Consider the following 14,396-nt stretch of genomic DNA (forward strand, 5'->3'; position numbering starts at 1 on the left):
TTGAATGTGGGAGTGTAATACGTGTTTTTTGTTGGACTTGTGCCAACTTATAAGATTTGTAAGCCAAGAAGACTTGTATGTATAGCAAGCCTCTATATTTTAATTAATATTGATCTATTTTTAAATTATCATTTTATTTATATTTATTATTTTTCTTTTCAATTTTTTTTTCTTTTTTTCTCTCAACATTTAGAGAAGTAAATATGATGAATTGAATTTAATTAAACCCATATTGTAAACCCGACCTTTAATATTTTACCGAATCTATTTTAAAAATTTGAATTGAGTCCTAAATTAATCTCAAATAAAGTGGATAAAACCAGCTCGAGCCAATACTTAGTGTATGCAATTTTTGTAAATCTTTTATAACAAATTAACAAAATCTTAACTTTAAAGATTAAATTTAATAAAAAAATTAATTTTAATATATTAAAAATTTAAATATTGAATTCAAAAGTTAATTATTTTTACTTGTATCACAATATATAATTAGATGTATAAGTAAATTTTTTTTTATATTATTAGTACATAAAAATTAAATTCTTTAGTAAATATTATATAATATTATAATAAAATAAATTATTTTTAAACAAAATAACACCATGTAATATAAAAATATCTATTAAGTATAAAAATATTAATTTTATAAATAGTTATAAAACATAATTTTGAGTTGAAGTTATGTCTATTTAAAATAGGACTCAGACCTGATCTAAAAATTACAACAGATAAAAATGATAAATTCGAACTTGATAAAATGTACTTTGAAATTGAGTTAAGTTTCAAGTCAAAATAAGTATTTAATACCTCTACCAACACCACAACTTTACTTTTGTCAGCGGCCACCCAACCCACTATAGATCACCCGCTACTGTCGCCAACCAATATCACCGGCTAGCTACCCACCCCCACTAACTGACCACCCACCACAACCAACTAACCATCTACTGGAAATACTAAACTCTAAATTCTAAATCCTGAATTTTATACATTAAATCATAAATTGTAAATTGTATATCCTAAACCCTATATTTCAAATTATAAACCCTAAATTCTAAATATTCTAACTCTAAGTCCTCTAAAAAAATAAAAAATTAAAAAAAGTTTTAAAAAATTGATTCATATTAATCAATTAAAATTATTTTCCTTTTACTATTCTTTTGGCTTTCACAAATTTAGAATAATGTTTTAATAAATAATAACTCAATTCATACCTCAACCTACCAAGAAAATATTCCAAGACTATACTAAGACTTTAAAATTTCAAAAACTTAAAAATGGGGGAAATCTACTTACAAATTGTCTAATAAAAGAATCTTTACACAAAGTATTTAACCTACCTAAACCTTAAAACATCAATATAGTGATTGAGATGTCCAATATTTGATTCATGCCCTTTCTCCAAATATCTCATAAGAAAATTTAGTCTCTTTGTTTTCAAAGGAAATCAAAAGAAAACCAATTAGAAATATTTTACATTTTCAACTAATTATATTATATAATATTATAATTTATAAGCTAGAGTTTTGAAATATTTAACATAAAATATAATTAATTTACTTGAATGATAAAATAACAGATACCATTTGGTAATTTACTACTAACATGAAAATTTATTAGTGTAACACGTTAAGTAACACCATAACACACACCTAGTAGTTTTAATTGGCGATTAACATAATAAGTTTATGAAATTAGATTAAATAAATCCAAATTGAGGAATTTCAATGTTTCAAGTTCTTTCTTCATTAATGTTTTGATTTGATCTAATTTCATAAACTTATCATTCTAATAGTCAATTAAGACTCCTATGTGTGTGTTGTAGTATCACTTAACATGCTACATTAACAAATTTTCATGTCAACAAAAAAATCTTTTGGGAACTAATTTGAAGAACGAGTGGTCTTTCAGCGATGAATTTGACCATTTACAATATTTTTTAACAATATTTTCCAATCCGATAACCTAAGGACTAATCCATTACGAAGCTGAACTTTATTTAAAGATTTGTTACTGGCTAATGTATTGTTATATGCACAATGCGAGTTTTGAACTCCCGATAGTTACTAAAGTGGACGAATGAACTAATCACTGAACTAACCAAAATTGACTCTCACTCACTCACTCACTCACTCACTCACTCACTCTCTCTCTCTCTCTCTCTCTCTGATGAACGAAATTTTGATGGTATAGAATTTTACAATAAATTCTCGTTGCAAGTATAGTTTCTAAACCAACAAAGAATTCTTTCATACAAAAAAATTGTTTGTCACAAGTACAAACTCCTATAAAAATAAACCGAAGTATTTAAATCTCGGATCGTCTCTCAAGAAATTGCAGGGTAGTGTTCTTATTATTGGTTATGGACATGTATATTTTGGGGTTTTGAATAAGAAACAATAAAGTAAATTGCAAAGGAATTCAAATGGTAAAAGGTCTTGGCAAGGGTTGATGGTCAAGGATCTCTATCCTTATCACTAACCACAATATGATAATTGCAAGGATTAATTCCATTAAGTCATCTTCTAATAAGTGAAGGAAAGTCAAATGAGCTATATCAATCCAAGTCCATAAGTCCTAGCTACTCACTAATTGAATTAATGGAAGCTAGAGTCAATGGCTATCAATTATTAATCACTTGGCCATTAATAACTCAAGAATTCCTAAGTTACCATCCCAAGCCAAGAATATAAAAATCTACTCTAAAATCATTCCAAGCATTTCATCAAACACTTGGGAGGCATAGAAGGAAAGCATAGTAAATTGACAACAAGAATAAAATCTAACAACTAATCAACACAAGTAATCAACAACAACAACCAAAGAAAATAAGATCTACATGAATTACCTCAAATTGCATTAGAAGAAAATAAAAGGAACAAGAGGGTATCAACAACAAAGTGAACAAAATAAAGGAAGTTACAACAAAAGAATAGAAGAACAAGATGTAGCAACTAGAAATTAAGAAGGAGAAGTAGATGAAGACATGAATTAAACCTAGATCTAGAGAAGAATTAAACATAAACCTAATCCTAATTCTAGAGAGAAGAGAGAGCTTCTCTCTCTAGAAACTAACTAAAGCATGACATAACTAAACTATAACTAACTAGATGGTTCATCCCCCTTCATTTCTTGGGTTTAATAGCATCAGAAGTGAGTTGAATTTGGGCCTGGGAAGCCCAGAAATCTCTCCCAGCGGATTCACTTTAATGAGGTCACCTGCGAGCATCGACGCGTACGCGTAGGTCACGCGTACGCGTCGCTTGGTAATTTTCCATCCACGCATACGCATCATGTATGCGTACGCGTCGCCATGCAACTTCGAATTCACGCATCCGCGTCTACGGCGCGTGCGCGTCGGGAAATGCATCCCAAATCCTTGAGTTTTCATGATTTCTCTACTTGCATGCTTTTCCTCTTCATCCCTTTGATCCATCCCTAGCCTTTCCAATCTGAATTCACTTAACAAACACATCAAGGCATCTAGTGGAATCAAATGTGAATCAAAATTAATCAATTAAAGGCCCAAAAAGTATATTTTCACACTTAAGCACAAATTAGGGGAAAATTATGAAACCATGCTATTTCATTGAATAAATGTGGAAAAAGTGGATAAAATCTACCAAAATTAAGCACAAAATATACCACAAAATAGTGGTGCATCACTCTCTCTCTATATATATATGTAACTCGCATTAACACATGAGGAATAAAGTGAATTTAACGACTATTTCCATCCTTATAAATCGATTACAAAATAGACATTTATTTTCTAATACAACCGAATTAGGAGTTGATTATGAAAAGAATAAAAGCATAATTATAAAGAGGAGGGAGAAGGGTAAGGGTAAGAATTTTAAGTCTAAATACTTGATAAGTTTTAAGAAAGTATTTAGTCACAATCACTAACAAACCATATTTCTTCAATCAATAGTTGCAAGGATAGTAGTAAAGTTGTCGCGAACAGGATGTCCTCTCCAAAAGCTAACTTTGGAACTGTACCTATAGAAGAGAAGATAATCATAATAAAAAATAAGGAGAAGAATGAATATATAAAAGACTACCTCAATATAATCAGGAAAGTAATAGCTGAAAAAGAACTCAGTTTCAAAACTATTTAAAATGCATTAACAGGAATGCGGGAAAATTCAGATAGACTATGCATATCAGAGGTAGGTAAAAACAAGGCCCATATAAGTTTTAGAAATAAGTAGAAAGGAGTACAAATCTTGAAGGGAGTCTCGTATAGCATCAGAGACTACCTAATTAATTTACATCTTTAGTCTCAACATGAGCCTATTTCGGAAGTAAGTCATGATTTTATGAAATTTTGGGTTCAGATGCATGTGGGGTTTCTTTGGAATACATGGATAAGAAGACTGCAAAAACAATTGGAGATCTGATGGGTATAGTAATTCAAGTTGAAGACTCAATTAAGAACAACATTTTAGCACAAACTTTCCTTAGATCAAGGATAACACTGAACATTACATGTTTTTGGATGACTAGGGAGGAGTTACCTAACATCTTGGTAGAGATCAAATATGAAAGGTTGCAAGACAGCTATTGCTTGAAATGGGGGTATAAATGGGCATGGTAAAAAAGAATGCAGGAGAAAACAAGCAATGGCATCTTGAAATTCTAACATCCCTAGATACACAGAAGATATGGGGTCAATCAAGCAAAATCCATTGTTATTGCAGATAAAAAAAAAGGTAGAGTACAAAAATAAGATTCATGAGGAAGGGGAGAAGATGAAGCGTGTGAGGCTCAAAACACTCACCAAGAAGTGGGGGAGCAACAAAATTCCACAAGCAATGGAGTAGATGGTTATCTGAAAGAAAGGGATAAGGCGGTTTGGTGCACGAAACTGGCTCCAAATAATTCACACAGATAGACCGGCAAGTATACTGGGTCGTCCAAGTAATACCTTAGGTGTGTGAGGGTCGATCCCACGGAGATTGTTGATTTGAGCAAGCAGTGGACACCTTGCAGATCTTAGTTAGGTGGATAGAAAATATAGTTTATCACGGGAAAAATGCATAAAACAAATAAATAAATAAAACGTTACTAGATAGATGATAATTCAATGGAGATAGAATGGTTAAGGTTTCGAAGATGCTTTGTCTTTCTGGATTAAATTTTCTTATTGTCTTCTTCAATAACCTTTTGACTCCTTCAATGGCAATCGTAAGTGATTAACTCATGTCCTCTCATCAAGTTAACCTCCTCTACTACAACAATCCACCATGTTGAGATGACTTATGTCCTCTCATCAAGCCACCTTTAGGTTTCTCACTGTAGCAGAAGATGAAGAACGAGGGTGATTGTCATGGGTCACCCTCAATTCATAAGATGAAGAACGAGGTTGCATAAGAGAATAGAATCAGACATATTGAATGAAAATAGTAATATTATTGATCCATGAAACTCAGCAGAGCTCCTAACCTTAACCTTAGGAGGTTAGTGACTCATACTGTACAGAAAATAATGAAAAAAGTAAAAGTGGGAAAAAGATCTCTAACAAGGGTGATCTTTGTTTTATATATACTAGTCTAGTAACTAAGAATTACAGAAATAAGATAAACTAGTCATGTAGTGCGAAAATCCACTTTTGGGGTCCACTTGGTGAATGTTTGGGCTGAGCTTGAGTGTCTCCCACGAGCTAGTATCCCTTAGAGGCGTTGAACGCTGGCTAGGGACCCCCTTTTGGGCGTTGGACGCCAACTGCTCTCCTGTGGGCGCTGGACGCCAAGAATAAGATGGGTGGCTGGTGTTGAACGCTAGTTTTGGGCCTTCATTTCCAAAGCAAAGTATGGACTATTATATATTTCCAGAAAGCCCTGGATGTTAGCTTTCTATAAGAAGAATAGTTTTGTTTGGCCTTATTAAAAGGATGGAGTATATAATGTGAGGACTGGATATCAAGTGGCAAAAAAAAAAAAGAAAACTTGGTAAAAGATTCCTATAACCCCTTGTCTAGTGCAAACTTTAGGGACCTATGGAAGAAAATTTGAAGGCTCCAAACTCCTCAAAAGATAAAAAAAAAATTATTTAGAGGACAGTAAATAACATCCTTTTAGTAAATGAAAACCTTTTCAAAAAAAAATTGTGAGATCTCCTAATTTCCAAAATTGTGAGAGAGATATAAAGACAATAGGACATGCTATTCTGCTATGTCAATGGACAAGGACAACTTGATTTGGAGCGCAATGGCAATATTGTCCTACACATGATTCAATATCAAATTTTGAAAATTGGCTTCTTGAAAAAATTCAGAGAATTAAAGAAGGGGGATGGGAGGATATAGGAAGCAGAATAAGCAGCATTTACATCTTAATATGGGAGATTTGAAAAATAAGGAACCAAGCTATCTATAAGAGCTATCATGTTAATCCCATAGCTACAATCATAAAAGTTAAGACTCTAGAAAAAAATTCTTCCATGCAACAAAATAGTCAGCCAACAACTCAAAGGAGAATAGAGCTAGAGTTAGAAAGATTACCTGGCAACTTCCTCCTAGGGGATGGATCATGATCAATGTTGATGCAGCATTCTTAAAGGACAATGGGTAGGAGCCACTATGGTAGTTGTTAGGGATAATTCTAAAAGGATGCTTGCGGAGACTGCTAACAATTTTCAAATCTTCTCTACTTTGGCAGCATAAGCATTGGCTGTTAAAAATACTTTGGTATTAGCCCAAAATTTACAATTGAATAAAGTACTAATTGAATCAGATTCTCTTATGTTAGTGCAAGCAATCAAATCTAAAGGATTAATGGCAGAGATCAACATCATTTTCTAAGATATCTTTAAACTAGAAGAAGAAATCTAAGAATGTGGATTTACTTGGGCTCCATGTAAAGGGAATCAACTTGTGCATGCAATAGAAGCCTTGGAAATTTATAATAACCTTGGGAACAGATGGTGTACTGAATCGCCAGCAAGCATTGCAACCATCCTTAGAAGAGATGTTCATTCTCCATCATCTATAGAAGAGTGATAGAGCGTCTCAGGGGTGGAAGAGACCTGAATCATGTTCTGATGGATTATTAAAATCAAGAATTATCAAATATTACTGAAATGAATACACTATTGAGACAACTTGCAATTCAGAAAAAAAAACAGAGGAAAGTAACAAGATTTTATATCACAAGAAGTTAGAAGAAAATAAGGCACTTGGTAAGAGTTAAAATTATAAGTATGGAGTTGTCAGAACCATTGTCGGTTATTGCCGGATATCTTTTTTTTCCTCCTAGGCAGAAGAACATTTGAGCTCTCTGTCATTGGAGGAAGCCTAATCGGGCGTCTTTGTAGTGATTCTTTGTAACCCATATATTGACATCTCGCCAAAGGTCTTGCCGAAGCTAGCTGCGCTGAGGACGAGTATCTATAGCAACTAGCAAGATTGCTTGGAGGCTTATGGTACCAATACAGTTACGCATTTGTAGTAAGGAAATAGGCTTAAGCATGTGATTAGATTAGGAAGCGAGTAACCAACTTGGGTTGGTCGAGTGGTCAGCTCACTCGTCCGCTTAAGCAAGTGTCGAGGGTTTGAATCCCGCCTTATGCATGCAGCAATTCATTGGCCAGCGACAGATCCTTAAATGGAGCTCAGATCCGCGACGGATGAGTCCTTGACCTGTCGGGTTGAGGGATACCATGGGAAACAAAAAAAAAGATTAGGAAGCGGGTCAGGGGTTTGTAAGAGGGTTGGAAAATACCGTGAGAAAAAAAAAGATATACCAGAACATTATCAAGGTAAACAACTATAATCATGTTACATGTATATTAAAAATTAACCACTAAATCATTCATCGATATAAAATATAATAGATATTAAAATACAATATACAGATTGAAATGAGTCAAACTATACCTATATTTACACAAATAAATATACACAATTATATAATAACTGATTTTTAGTGTATATCATATTTTTGAAAAAAATGTTATAAACTTATAAAGTGAAAAAATGTGTATTTTTAATACATTTATTGTGTTACGGTCTGGCCCGGCCATTTGCAGGTCAACCCGACCCACTGAGGACCCAACCCGAACGGTCGGACACGCAATGCTCGCCACGCAACCCACACACGCGTCCTTGACAACTCTCCACTACAGTTGTGAGGAAGCTTCAAGGAAGGTGGGCCCGCTCTTGCAGGGCCCACCTCTGACACGGTATAAATGGGGAAGGACCAGCCCTTCCCACAAGGTACGTCACATACCACCTACCCACCTTTTGCCTGCACACTAACTGACTAGGGCGTCGGAGTGTTTTTGCAGGTGACACCCCCCTTTTCTCTCCACATCGAGACCTCGTCTTCCTGGCTGATCACCTCCTGCACAGTCACACCGATCAAGGCGTTTCCACCATCTCAAATCCCCCTCCCGAACCGTCCGATAACCGACTAACCGTACATTGGCACCGTCTGTGGGAAACGCCTAGATGGACATCGCAACTGGTGCGGCAGAGCTCGACGGCAAGGCTAATCCCAGGGGGGTTGCCTCCGCGGCTTCATCCAGAGCATGAGCAAGATCCCCCCCACGACGGGCCGGGACGACCGTACGAGCTGCCGAAGGGCGCCCCTCGGGGGAACCGGCAGCGACAGCGCCCGAATAATGCAAGAGCTGTGCCACAGGGTGCAAAATCTGGAGCGTCAGCTGGCGGAACAGGAACACACCTAGCACACCTCTGACCCAAACTATTCCCCTTCTCCCGGGAGTCGGGAAAGGACCTCCCAAAGAAGCCACTCCCGGCGTGCGTCCAGCCCGGTATATGAGACTAGAAGTTGTCAGGAAGAGGGCGAGCGCCCGAGGAGACGACGCGACCCCCTCATATACTCCGAAACAGAAGAAAACGAGCTAACAAAGAAGAACGCAAAAGGGACGAAGGCAGGTCCGAGAGAACGCGACAACCTGTAATAATGGGTGCAACCCCGTTCCACCATTCCGTCCTCGAGGTCCAGCTGCCAAAGCATTTTGACAAGCCGACGGACATGAGGTACGATGGGACACAAGACCCCCTGGAACATCTGACGGCCTTCGAGGCCAGGATGAACTTAGAAAGGGTAGGAGAGGAGGTCCGATGTCACGCCTTCCCGGTCACCCTGGCAGGACCCGCGGTTCGGTGGTTTAACGGCCTCCCACAGGGGTCCATCTATAGGTTTTCAAACATCAGCCGTGCCTTCTTAGCTCAATTCACAACCCAGATAGCAAAGGCAAAGCACCTGATCAACCTACTCGGGGTAACCCAGAGGCCCGGGGAGACGACCAGGAAATACCTGGACCCGTTCAACGACGAGTGCTTGGAGATCGACGGCTTAACCGACTCGGTGGCCAGCCTTTGTCTGATGAACGATTTCCTTAACGAAGACTTTAGAAAACACCTCACCACAAAGCCGGTCTGGACTATGCACGAGATCCAAACCGTAGCCAAAGAGTACATAAACAATGAGGAAGTTAGCCGAGTTGTGGCTGCCAACAAACGGTAGCCCTCCTACAATCAACCCAGGCAACACGGTAACGGAGAAAGGCAGAAGGAGCAAGTCAGAGACGGAGGCCCGAGCAAGGCATCCAGATCGTTTTCCCGGGTAGGAAAATTCACCAACTACACCCCACTCACCCTCCCCATGATGGAAGTTTATCAGCAAATACCCGAGAAAGGAATCTTGTCGAAGCCCCGACCACTCAAGGACCGCACCGGGAGAAACAAGAGCCTCTACTGCGACTACCACAAGGGCTATGGACACTAAACACATGACTGCTTTGACCTGAAGGATGCACTAGAACAGGCGATAAGGGACGGAAAGCTGACTGAATTTTCACACCTTATAAGAGAGCCGAGGAGGCGACATCGTGACCATGACGACGAGGGCGAGACCCGATCGGCAAACGGCGACAAGAGCCAAAGGACAATGATCACGGCCTCACCGTAATAAACGTGGTGACCGCCAAAAACACAGCGCCAAAGTCGAGATCAGTGCACAAGAAAGACTCCAGAGTCCTGGCAGTCTCCTCCTCGTCGACACAAAGTTCTAAGAGGTCTCCAACCATTTCTTTCGGCCCAGAAGATCAGTGGTTCGACGAAGCCCCCGAAAGCCCACCCATGGTCATCACGGCCAGGGTGGGAACCGGTCTCGTCAAACGAATCCTTGTAGACACAGGGGCAGACTCGAACATTATGTTCCGCAACGTGTTTGATGGCTGGGATTACAGGACGCCGACCTAACGACCCACCAGCACGGTGTCATAGGGTTAGGCGACCATTTCATCAAGCCAGACAGGATAATATCTCTGCCAATCTCTGTGGGACAGGGACAAGGACGGAGGTCAATAATGGCCGAGTTTGTGGTTCTACGGGACTCCACTACCTACAACATCATCCTGGGGAGGAAAATGATTAACGATGTTGAGACGGTAATCAACACGAGGCTACTGGTTATGAAGTTCGTTGCTGATGACGGATCTGTAGGATCCATAAGAGGAGATCTAGAAACGGCAGTCGCTTGCGACAACGCCAGCCTCTCCTTGAGGAAGAAGTCTAAAGTAGCTTTCGGGGTGTTTCTTGCTGACCTAGACGCCAGAGTCGACGATAAGCCGAGACCAGAACCAGAGGGGGACATGGAGAAGTTCAGGGTCGGCGACACAGAGGAAAAGTTCACGTTTGTTAATAGAAACCTCTCACATGAGTTGAAAGAGCCTCTAGTAGAGATGATCAGGGCCAATGGAGATCTATTCGCTTGGACACCGGCCGATATGCCGGGCATAGACCCCCAAGTCATGTCACATCACCTGGCCGTCAAGCCGGACACCCGCCCAGTGGCCCAAAGGAGAAGGAAGATGTCCCAAGAGAGAGCAGAGGAGGTGGCCAGGCAGACGGCGAGCCTCCTAGAAGCAGGCTTTATACGAGAACTAGACTACTCGACCTGGCTGTCAAATGTAGTTCTGGTAAAGAAGCACAGTGGCAAATGGAGAATGTGCGTGGACTATTCCGACCTCAACAAGGCATGCCCCAAGGACTGTTTCCCCCTTCCCAACATAGATGCACTCGTCGACGCGGTGGCGGGGTACCGGTATCTAAACTTCATGGACGCCTATTCCGGCTACAATCAAATACCGATGCACTGACCCGACGAGGACAAGACAACATTCATAACACCCGGGGGACCTATTGCTACAAGGTGATACCATTCGGCCTGAAAAACGCAGGGGCAACATATCAAAGGCTGATGAACAAAATATTTGGCAGCCTCATAGGCAAGACAGTGGAAGTCTATGTGGACGACATCCTCGCAAAGACTACGCAGCCTGACGACCTCCTGAGCAACCTGGAAAGTGTATTTGCATCTCTTCGACAACACGGCATGAAGCTCAACCCCCTCAAATGCGCTTTCGCCATGGAAGCTGGAAAGTTCCTAGGATTCATGATAACCCAGAGGGGAGTGGAAGCTAATCCGGAGAAATTCCAAGCAATACTCCAAATGAAGAGCCCGGGCTGTGTCAAGGATGTTCAAAGACTGGCAGGTCGCCTCACCTCATTATCCCGATTCCTCGGAGCCTCGACAACAAAGGCCCTGCCCTTCTTCAGTCTGATGAGAAAAGGAATAGCATTTGAGTGGACTCCTGCATGTGAGGAAGCATTCAGACACTTCAAAGAAATCCTAGCGACACCCCCTATGCTCGGAAAGCCCAAGGCCGGAGAGCCGCTATACCTATGCCTAGCCATAACGGGGGAAGCCCTGGCAACGGTTTTGATACGAGAGGAAGGAAAGGCTTAACAACCAGTCTACTTTGTGAGTAGAGCCCTACAAGGGGCGGAACTGAGATATAGCAAACTGGAGAAGCTAGCTCTGGCGCTCCTGACCTCTTCTCGAAGATTAAAACAATACTTCCAAGGCCACCAGATTGTCGTTAGAACGGACCAAGGAATCCGACAAGTGCTCCAAAAACCCGATTTAGCGGGAAGGATGATGATTTGGTCCATTGAGCTCTCCCAATATGACATACGATACGAACCTCGGCATGCGATTAAGGCGCAAACAATGGCAGACTTCCTGGTAGAAGTGACGGGGGATCCAATCGAAGATACGGGCACACGGTGGAGGCTCCATGTTGACGGGGCCTCTAACCAAACATCTGGGGGTGCCGGGATCATCCTCGAGAGCCCGGCTGGAGTCGTATACAAGCAGTCGATCAAGTTCGAGTTTCCTGTTTCGAACAACCAAGTAGAATACGAAGCCCTCTTGGGAGGCTTAGCCCTGGCAAAGAAAGTCAGAGCGACAAGGCTGGAGATATGCAGCAATTCACAGGTCATCACCTCGCAAGTAAATGGAAGCTACCAAGCTAGAGACTCGCTATTACAAAAGTATTTAGAAAAAGTCAAGGAATTGAGCAAGGCATTCGAGGAGGTCACGATCTAACACGTTCCAAGGAAAAGGAACACACGGACAGACCTCCTATCCAAGTTGGCCAGCACAAAACCCGGAGAAGGCAACCGGTCTCTCATTTAGAGCATGATGAAGGAACCAGCAGTTACCCTACACCTGTCAAGACTAAGCCCCTCCTGGTTAGACCCCCATCACTAACTTCCTAGAAAGCGGCAAACTCCCCAGCGACGAAAAGGATGCTAAAACCCTGAGAAGGGAGGCAGCCAAGTACGCGATCATCCAGGGTCAGCTGTTTAGAAAGGGGCTCAGCCAGCCCCTATTGAAATGCCTGCATCCCGACCAGACGGACTACGTACTCAGGAAAGTCCATGAAGGGTGTTGCGGCCACCACATAGGGGGCAAAGCCCTAGCAAGAAAGCTAATACGAGCTGGATACTATTGGCCGTCGATGATGACGAATTCTAAAGAATTTGTGAGAAAATGCATCAAGTGTCAAGAGAACTCCAACTTCCACAAAGCACCAGCTTTCGAACTGAGCCTTTTAACGTCCTCCCGACCCTTCTCACAATGGGGAGTTGACCTATTAGGACCCTTCCCGGTTGGTCAAGGACAATTTAAGTACCTCATCGTCGCCATCGACTACTACACTAAGTGGATAGAGGCCGAACCACTGGCTAGCATATCCTCATCCAATTGCAGAAAGTTTATGTGGAGAGAGGTGATAATCCGGTTCGGCATCCCGGAGGTTGTCATCTCAGACAATGGGACCTAGTTCACCGATAAGAAGTTCACAGAGTTCTTCACCGGCTTGGGCATAAGGAAGAAATTCTCCTCGGTAGAACATCCTCAGACAAACGGCCAGGTCAAGTCCGCAAACAAGATCATCTTACTAGGACTCAAGAAGCGGCTGGATAATAAAAAAGGTGCTTGGGCCGACGAACTCGCCTCAGTTCTCTGGTCCTACCGAACAGCCGAGCAGTCATCCACGGGGGAAACCCCTTTCCGACTAACATACAGGCTAGACGCGGTAATACTTGTGGAAATCGGTGAACCAAGCCTACGACTACTCTTAAAGGGAGTAGAGGAAGCTGTGGAAAAGGACTTAGTGGATGAGGCCAGAGAGATGGCCCACTTGTCAGAAACGACATTAAAGCAAAGAATGGCTCTGCGTTACAATACCAAAGTGCTCAAAAGAGAATTTAAATAAGGCGACCTCGTCATGAGACGCAACGACATCGGTCTACTGACCCCAGGAGAAGGCAAACTTGCGGCAAATTGGGAAGGCCCCTACAGAGTCAAAGAGGTGATTGGCAAAGGGGCCTACAAGTTAGAAAAGCTCAACGGCAAGGAAATCCCGAGAACATGGAATGCGGGCAACTTGAGAAGATTCTACTCCTAGCCCAAACATGGCGACCAAACAAGTTAAGTGGTTCATTTTGTAATAGCACCTTTACTATGAAAATAGACTTTGTTTAATTACCGGTTGAATAGTCCTTGTCAAAACTTTATGTTACGTTTTATCTACCTTTCTTAATCCACTCCTCGTGTAAGCGAATTCCTCACAAGGAGCACCAGATAAACAATACGCAGCCTCAGGACTGATCACCCCGGGAGCCCCTAAAGTTAAGGCCATAACAAACGGCCGCAACAAAGAGAGAACTCGACTCCGACGAAATACCAGCGTAATGGTAAAACGAACAAACGAGCAAACGAACAAACAAAAGCAACATAATAAGCAGAAACGAAAGCAACATAAGCAGAAAATGGTATCCATAAACCGACCAAACGGTTAACAAAGTCAAGTACGACAAAAGGCTTCAAAGTTTCAAAAAAGGTTCTACAACAAACCCACAAAAATATAAGATACAGGAAATCACTTCCTCGGCATATCGACGATCTTGCCGTCCTTGATGGTCTTGAAAACGCCGATTGCCGACATGTCGAAATCGGGAGCAATAATCTTCACCTGAGCCTTGAGAGCACCTTCGGTCATGAAGATCGCAT

The 14,396-nt window shown here is 41.1% G+C and overlaps 1 protein-coding gene across 1 annotated transcript; it reads left to right on the forward strand.

Annotated features, from left to right (window-relative positions):
- The first annotated feature begins 8,930 nt into the window (after positions 1–8,930).
- Positions 8,931–9,497, forward strand: LOC112717736 (uncharacterized). Its single transcript, XM_025769688.1, has one exon. The coding sequence runs from the start codon at positions 8,931–8,933 to the stop codon at positions 9,495–9,497; it is 567 nt and encodes a 188-aa protein (XP_025625473.1).
- The last annotated feature ends 4,899 nt before the right edge of the window (positions 9,498–14,396 follow it).

This window comes from Arachis hypogaea, chromosome 10 (assembly GCF_003086295.3).
Source record: "Arachis hypogaea cultivar Tifrunner chromosome 10, arahy.Tifrunner.gnm2.J5K5, whole genome shotgun sequence".
In the NCBI taxonomy this organism is placed as follows: domain Eukaryota; kingdom Viridiplantae; phylum Streptophyta; class Magnoliopsida; order Fabales; family Fabaceae; genus Arachis; species Arachis hypogaea.